The sequence below is a fragment of the Ornithorhynchus anatinus genome, chromosome 15 (genome assembly GCF_004115215.2).
Source record: "Ornithorhynchus anatinus isolate Pmale09 chromosome 15, mOrnAna1.pri.v4, whole genome shotgun sequence".
Lineage (NCBI taxonomy): Eukaryota > Metazoa > Chordata > Mammalia > Monotremata > Ornithorhynchidae > Ornithorhynchus > Ornithorhynchus anatinus.
Genome location: NC_041742.1, coordinates 26,014,556 through 26,022,090, shown reverse-complemented (window position 1 = coordinate 26,022,090; position 7,535 = coordinate 26,014,556). Strand labels below are relative to the sequence as shown.

The following is a 7,535-nucleotide window of genomic DNA, read 5'->3' as shown; positions in this document are numbered from 1 at the left end:
GCGCGCCTCCCATTGGCCGCCCTCCCTCGCGCCTCAGCCGTGGGCGCGGAGTGAGCCCTGCCCGGATCTGAGGCCGGTCCCCCCTCGGTGTCGTCGTCGTCGTCCTCGGCGGCCATGCTGGCGGAGCCCCCGCCCGGACCCCCGGATCGCCACGGGGAAAGGTCAGTCCTCGAGGGGGAGGGGAGAGGCCTGGTGATACTGGTTGCCCCCAATGGGCTGGTAGCTAATGGCCAGTTGATACTGGTTGTCCATAATGGGCTGGTGGCCAATGGCCAGTTGGGGGGGGGGGCCCACAGTGGGCTGGTGGCCAATGGCCAGGTGATGCTGGTTGCCCCCAATGGACTGGTGGCCAATGGCCAGGTGATACTGGTTGCCCATAATGGGCTGGTAGCTAATGGCCAGGTGATACTGGTTGCCCATAATGGGCTGGTGGCCAATGGCCAGGTGATACTGGTTGCCCCCAGTGGGCTGGTGGCCAATGGCCAGGTGATACTGGTTGCCCCCAATGGGCTGGTGGCCAATGGCCAGGTGATACTGGTTGCCCCCAACGGGCTGGTGGCCAATGCCCAGGTGATACTGGTTGCCCCCAACGGGCTGGTGGCCAATGGCCAGGTGATACTGGTTGTCCACAACGGGCTGGTGGCCAATGACCAGGTGATACTGGTTGCCCCCAATGGGCTGGTGGCCAATGGCCAGGTGATACTGGTTGCCCACAGTGGGCTGGTGGCCAATGGCCAGGTGATACTGGTTGCCCCCAATGGACTGGTGGCCAGTGTCCAGTTGGGGGGGGGCCCACAGTGGGCTGGTGGCCAGTGGCCAGGTGATGCTGGTTGCCCACAATGGGCTGGTGGCCAATGGCCCGTTGAGGGTGGGAGCCCACAGTGGGCTGGTGGCCAGTGGCCAGGTGATAATGGTTGCCCACCGTGGGCTGGTGACCAGTGGCCATTTGAGGTTGGGTGCTCCCAGGGGGCCGGCGGCCAGTGGCCGGTTGATAGCGGGGGCCCAGAACGGGCCGGCGGCCAGTGGCTGGACGGGGCCGGTCGCCCAGATGGGGTCGGGGCCGGCGTTTGGCTCCGGTGGCTAATGATAACCGCCACTAGCGCTCGCTCTGCGCCGAGCGCCGTTCTAAGCGCCGGAGTGGATCCCGGGCCTCCGGGTGGTCCCACGGGCCTCCCCGCCCCCCCGACAGGTGAGGGGGACCGAGGCCCAGAGAAGTCAAGGCACCCGCTCAAAACCGCAGACGAGCGGCGCAGGCGGGACTAGAACCCAGGACCTCCGACTCCCCAGCCCGGGCTCTTCGCGTCGAGCCGCCCTCATTCACTGGCCCAGGTAGATAGATGGATCGTGGTATTTGCTAAGCGCTTACTCTGTGCAAAGCACTGTTCTGAGCGCTGGGGGATACAAGGTGATCAGGTCGTCCCACTTGGGGCTCAGAGTTTCTTGTTTTCGTTTACCCCCATTTGACGGAGGAGGTAACCGAGGCGCAGAGAAGTGAAGTGACTCGCCCACGGTCACACAGCTGACAAGTGGCAGAGGGGGGATTCGAACCCGTGATCTCCGACTCCCAAGCCCCACGCTCTTTCCCAGCAGCGCGGCTCAGTGGGAAGAGCACGGGCTTTGGGGTCGGTCGGTGGGTAAGGAGGAGCGAACTGTACTCTGCGAGCGCTCAGCGCAGCGCTCCGCCCCCCAGTGAGCGCCTAACGAATACCATCGTCCCTTATCGTTCTCGGAAGCAAGCGAGCAGCCCCGCAGGGGCATTAAAACCTCCCCCGGGGCCGCGCGGAAGACGACCGCGTTAGCCGCCGGGGAGGTAAATAAAAGACTCGTTCATTTGAAACAAATTAGCCGCCGTCGTCCCCCCGGAATAGCGTTTAGGAAATGACGGCGCGCTAGTCCCAACCCCTAGAGGATCGCGGAGCCGCGGATCGGCACTTGAGGATGGCGGCGGTTTACTAACAAGTCTGACTGGAGCTCCGGGAGGAGCTCGTTAATTTAATAGCCCGCCGCTCGCGGGGAATGTTACGGGCATCCCTAATTAGCCCCCGACCGCGCGCAGGCGGGAGACGCCGGATTCGACGGAAAGCGGGGCCGCAGACGCACTTCCAGGGCGGAGAGGAGGTGAAACGGGGCCTGGAGAGAAGCGGGATTAGAAAAACACGCACGCGGCGTCCGTTTCGAGGAAACACCACCGTTATCGAGGGTTCGGTCGTATTTATTGGGCGCCGCCGGAAAGTAACAGTTCGCGGACTACGAGACCCCGGGGTCGAAAGCGAAACCGGGAAAAGTCGGATGGAGGCGGCATTGAAAGCGGGAGGACGCGGGGCCGGGGAGGGAGCGGCTGAAAGAGGACTCGTTTGCGGAAGGCTTTCGTTCGCCGGTCGTACGTACTGAGCGCTCACTGTGTGCGAGCGCCGGCGGACGGACACGTTCCCGCCCTGCGGCCAGTTTACGGTTCCGGAGGACTCCCCAGATGAGATTCCTCTCTCCGGCATTCCCGCCCGCTCCCCTCTGACGAAGCCCGCTCTCCCCTCTGCGTTAGGGAGGACGGCGGGCGGGAAGCGGCGTGTCGGAATGCGCCGCCCCAGATGTCCGGAGACGTCCCGCGCCGGGAGACCGCGGTGAGGGGTTCTCGGTGGGGCAGAAAAATTCGGCATCTCCCTCTTCGCCTCCCGGCTGCAAGGGAGGAGTCGCGATGCCGCCGTCCCCGAACGGCGGCGGAACGCGCGAGGGGAGGCGAGCGAGGGAGACGTCGGGCCCGGTCGTATCGGGGTGAAGGGGGGGAGCCCGAGTCCCGTCTACTCCCTTCTCCGTCCCCCCGTGTGCGGAGCACTGAGCCGAATGCTCGGGGGAGTCCACCGCGGCCCCGTTCTGTTGCCACGCGGCGTGACCCCTCCCCTTCAACCCTCTTCCTCGAAGCCCTCCCCGCCTGGCCCGCCGGCCCGGCTCCCCGGCCCGGCCGGGAAGCCGCTGGACGTAGTGACGCCGGGTTTCTGTTTTCCCTCCCCGTCGCCGAACGCTTTTCAGGGGCCAAGAGGAGAGGCCGCAAGCAGTGCGAGAACCTCGGGCGGAACCGGCGGAGCCGAAGGAAGGCCGGGAGCGGGGGACAGGTGGTGGAGGCGGTGACGCTCTTCGAGGTGGTCAGCGTGGGCTACGGCGCTATGCAGGTACCCCCCCCCCCCCCCCCCCCCCCGAGAAACCTCCCCGTCTCGCGGGCCGGCGAGGGGCCGGATTCGGGGAGCGCCGGCGCGATGGAGAGGACGACGGTGTCGGTTAAGCGCCCCGCGGACGGTGCCGAGCGCCGTCCTAAGCGCCCGGGGGAGGTCCCGGGTCGGCAACGTGGTCCCCCGTGGGGCTCACGGTCTTCTCCTCCAGTGGAGGGAACCGAGGCCCGGAGAAGCGAAGCAGTGGAGGGATTAGAACCCGGGGCCCTCGGGATTCCGGGGCACCCCCGGGGCCTCAGTCCCCTCAGCCGTGAGCCGCGGGCGAAGACCGCGAGCCCCGGGTGGGACAGGGACCGCGGCCGACCCGATCGCCGGCATCCGCCGCGGCGCTTAACGAACGCGCCATCCCGTCTCGCGCCGTCGCCTCGTCTCCGACCCCCGCCTCCGTCCGCGGTCCCTCCGGCAGCCGATCCGTAGAGTTTTTTCCCCGGGGGAGATCCGGGGGCGGCGAGCGCGGCTCCTTCCGCGCGGTCGGCTCGGGTCTCGGCCCTCGCCCCCGTCGGGCGCCGCCGCTGCCCGGGCGCGGGGAGTCAGGACCCGCGGCGGACGGCCTTCCCCTCGCCGGCCCCCGCCCGGGCCGGGAGAGCCCCGGATGGGCCTCCGCCCGGCTCTCCCTCCCGTAGCCGAGGCCGGTAGAGGCCCGAAACCCTCCGGGTGCCGTCCCGAGAGGGCAGCAGACGCCTCGTGATGAGAGAAATCGCTCGCTTGGGCTCCGTTGGTGTGGAACGAGCGGCTCGCTGCCGAATCCTCCCTAAATCCCGGCCGTTGTATTTTATCTCCCCTCAGTCGGTGGTGGACGACTGGGTCCGGGCCTATAAAGTCGACCGGGATGGGGCCCTCCTGGACCTCATCAACTTCTTCATCCAGTGTTCGGGCTGCCAAGGTAAATGGTTTCCCCTGGGAATTTCTCCTTTCTCCAGGAGCCCGGGCCTGGGAGTCAGAAGGAACTGGGTTCGAGAAATAACATGAATAGTGACGGTGAGGGTATCTGGCGATCGTAATAACGTCGGTATCTGTTGAGCGCTTACTACGGGCAGAGCGCTCGGGTAGATACAGGGCCATCGGGTCGTCCCACGTGAGGCTCCCATTTAATCCCCGTTTTCCCGATGAGGTCGCCGAGGCACCGAGAAGCTAAGTGACTAAGCGCTGACTACGCGCCAAGCGCTTTTCTAAGCGCCGGGGAAGGATGCGAGGTGACGGGGCCGTCCCACGTGGGGCTCGCCGTCTTCATCCTCATCGTACAGACGGGGTCCCCGAGGCCCAGAGCAGCTTAGCGACTCGCCCGAAGTCACAGAGCCGACAGATGGCGGAGCCGGGATTAGAACCCACGACCTCCGGCTCCCCGGCCCGGGCTCTCGCACGCTGCTTCTGCTTAACGTTAGCGAGTGCCTCTGTGAGTGCCCAGGAGGCACGCGGCGACTGTCGTCGCCGTCGTTAGCGTTTCCCGCCCCCCCCCCCCCCCCACCGTCGGTCGTCTCGCCTTGGGGAGCCGCCCAACGGGGCCGCCGTCCACTCCCCTCCCTCGCCCGTCCTCCCCTCGGGTTCTCTGCAGGGTTGGTGACGCCGAAATGTTCCAGAGCCCTCCGGGAACGACCTGGCGCGGAGAATGGCGGAGGAGTTCGACGAGGTACGGCCCCGGGTCGGTTGGCGTCACGGCCTGCGGAAGCGCGTACTTTAAAGCCGGCTCAACCTCCCCAGACCGGTGAGGGGCCGCCCGGGCGCTCGCTACGTGCCGAGCACTGGGCGAGCGCCCGGTCGGGGGGCTTTTAAGTAAGTCAGTGACGGGCTGATCGGTCCTCGTCCCTCGAGGGGACCGCGGCCCGGAGGGTTACGCCGAGCGCGTTGTGCGATCTCCTCGGTCTTGAAATGCCCGGGGAACGCGTCCGTTCTCGTGTCCTCTCGTCCTCTCCCAACCGCTTAGTACGGCGCGCTCACCCCTAGGCGCTTAATGAGTACGACCGACCGCTCGATTAAAAGACAGGGCCGCCGTGTCCGCCCCGATAGCCTCACTTGTAGCTTTCTTTTTTTTTTAAAAAAAAAGGTACCGTAGTGCTCACTGTGCGGCAAGCACTCCGCTAAGCACCCGGGGTAGGTACAGGATGACGAGGTAGGACACGGTCCGTATCCCACGTGGGGCTCGCGGGCTTAATCCCCGTTTTACAGAGGGGGGCGCCGAGGCACGGAGAAGTGACCCGCCCAGGGGCCCACAGGCAGACAGGGTGTGGGATCAGAACCCTTGACCTTCTGACTCGCGGGCCCCGGGGTCCGGCCACTACGCCAGGCCGGTTTCTCAAGCGGAGGGCCCGGGTTCCGCTGCGCTGCGTGACGTGGGACGGCTACTCCGTCCTAATCCTCCCCGACCTCTCGGCCGCCTTCGACGCCGTGGACCGTCCCCTTCTCCCGGAAAGGCGATCCGACCTCGGCTTCGCTGACTCCGTCCTCTCCTGGGCCCCTCCTCCGCCGCCTCCCGCCCCGGGGGGTCCCCCGGGGGTCGGCCTTGGATCCCCGCCTCCCCTCCCTCTACATCCACTCCCTCGGACAGCTCGTTCCCTCTCCCGGCTTCTACCCCCAGCTCTCTGCGGAGGATTCCCAAATCTCCGGCCCTGCTCCCCCTCCGCCGTCTCGCCTCTCCTCCTGCCTTCGGGACGTCTCTGCTCGCCCGTCCTCCCGTCACCTCGGGTTTAACGTGTCCAAACCGGAGCTCCTCGTCTTCCCACCCGGTCCCCATCCTCTCCCCCGCCCTTCCCGTCACCGCAGACGGCAGCGCCGTCCTTCCCGTCTCACGAGCCCGTCACCTCGGCGTCCTCCTCGACGCCTCTCTCCCGTTCGACCCGCGCATTCGATCTTTCGCCGCGTCCCCTCGGTCCCGCCTTCGCGACGTGGCTAGAATCCGCCCTTTCCTCTCCGTCCCGGCTGCGTCGAGCCGATCGCTCCTCCCCTCCCGCCTGGATCCGTGTCTTTCCAGAAGTTTTTAATTTTGCCCTTTGTAGGAAACGGGATTACAGTACAAAAAATTCATGGCGTATCCCTGGATTTTGACCATTACCTGGCCAGTGGACACGGTAAGAGTCGCCCCTTTGTCTTTACGCCGTGTGGATTCGGAAGTCACTTTGTATTTCTCTTTAACGGTGTTTGTTAGGCGGCTTACTAGGTGCCAGGCGCTGTTCTGAGCACCGGGGTAGATACGAGGTCATCAGGCTGGGCACAGTCCCTGTCCCGCGTGGGGCTACGTGCTCTAAGCATCGGGGACGTCGGACGACGTGTCCGACCCGACGATGGCCTCTCTACCCCAGTGCTTAGTACGGTGCCTGGCACCTCGTAAGAGCTTAACAAGTGCCCCAGTTAAAATCACCGTTATTTGAAAGAGTTCAAAACACTAAGCCCGGTGTTTCTGGGCTTAGGCGTCCTCGGGCTCTTGGGAGAACCTGACTTTCCGGGTGATCTCCGAAACCGCTCCGGGCAACTTGTCCTCTGCCCCGGTGGCCAGTGAGGAGATTCGGTTTAAAGCTCGGCGATAAATCCGTCATTTCGCTCGGTCGGCCGTCGGCTCGTGTCGGCACGTGATGATTTCGGGAGGTCGAGTTCTAAATAAAAGACACGGTGACGCTCCGAAGCTTGAGCGCCCCTACCTAGCACCCCCCCCGTAGACCGTAAACTCGTGGCCGGGGAACGTGTCTGTCGTATCTTTCCGTCGGACTCTCCCAACCGCTCAGTACGGGGCCGGGCCCAACGGTAAGCCCCCAGTCAGTACGGCCGACCGACGGACGGGATCAAAATTCGGGATTTTCTTTGGTCCCCCCCGACCCCGGCCTGTGATAATCGTAACGATTGTGTCGGTTAAGCTCCTTCCCGGCGTCAGGCGCCATTCGAGCGCCGGGCCGGCGGAAGCAACGGGTCGGACGCAGCCCCCGCCCCGCGCTCAATCCCCGTTTCGGTAAAGATGAGGGAGCCGAGGCCCCGAGAGCGGGGTGACTCGAGGAGGTCACGCGGCGGACAGGTGGCGGAGGGCGAGGTTAGGACCTTTCCCTGCGCCGCCCTCGCCCTCTCTTTGCAAGAGGGATTTCGTCGTCCGGGTGCCGTCCCGGAAGGTATTTTCAGATAGCCAGGAATGACCGTCTCTCCTGTCGACCTGCCTCTCCAGGCGCATCTGGTCCAAACGGTGCCTTTTATTCTGATTGTCCCTACGCAGGAAAACGACAGCTACCCTCTGATTAAGCCGGGACCCTACTGGAAGAAATTCAGAGCCATTCTGTGAGTTTACCACAGTGCTGATTCAACAGTGTCAACCCCAGCATTCTCTACGACGGGTACCTG

General features: G+C 65.1%; 1 protein-coding gene across 1 annotated transcript; it reads left to right on the top strand.

The window, feature by feature from the left end:
• Nucleotides 1-2,692: 2,692 nt before the first annotated feature.
• On the top strand, nucleotides 2,693-7,535 carry LOC120638846 (cohesin subunit SA-2-like). Its single transcript, XM_039914172.1, has 6 exons — nucleotides 2,693-2,723; nucleotides 3,025-3,164; nucleotides 4,008-4,104; nucleotides 4,774-4,848; nucleotides 6,212-6,283; nucleotides 7,411-7,535. Exons 1-6 carry the CDS (start codon nucleotides 2,693-2,695, stop codon nucleotides 7,434-7,436), a joined length of 441 nt encoding a protein of 146 aa, XP_039770106.1. The 3' UTR covers nucleotides 7,437-7,535.

Excerpts from the sequence above, each read along its gene's own strand:
- LOC120638846 (XM_039914172.1), top strand. The coding sequence starts at position 2,693 with ATGCCGCCGTCCCCGAACGGCGGCGGAACGC. Across the intron at positions 4,849-6,211 it reads TGGCGGAGGAGTTCGACGAG|GAAACGGGATTACAGTACAA; the intron begins GTACGGCCCCGG and ends TGCCCTTTGTAG. Across the intron at positions 6,284-7,410 it reads TTACCTGGCCAGTGGACACG|GAAAACGACAGCTACCCTCT; the intron begins GTAAGAGTCGCC and ends GTCCCTACGCAG.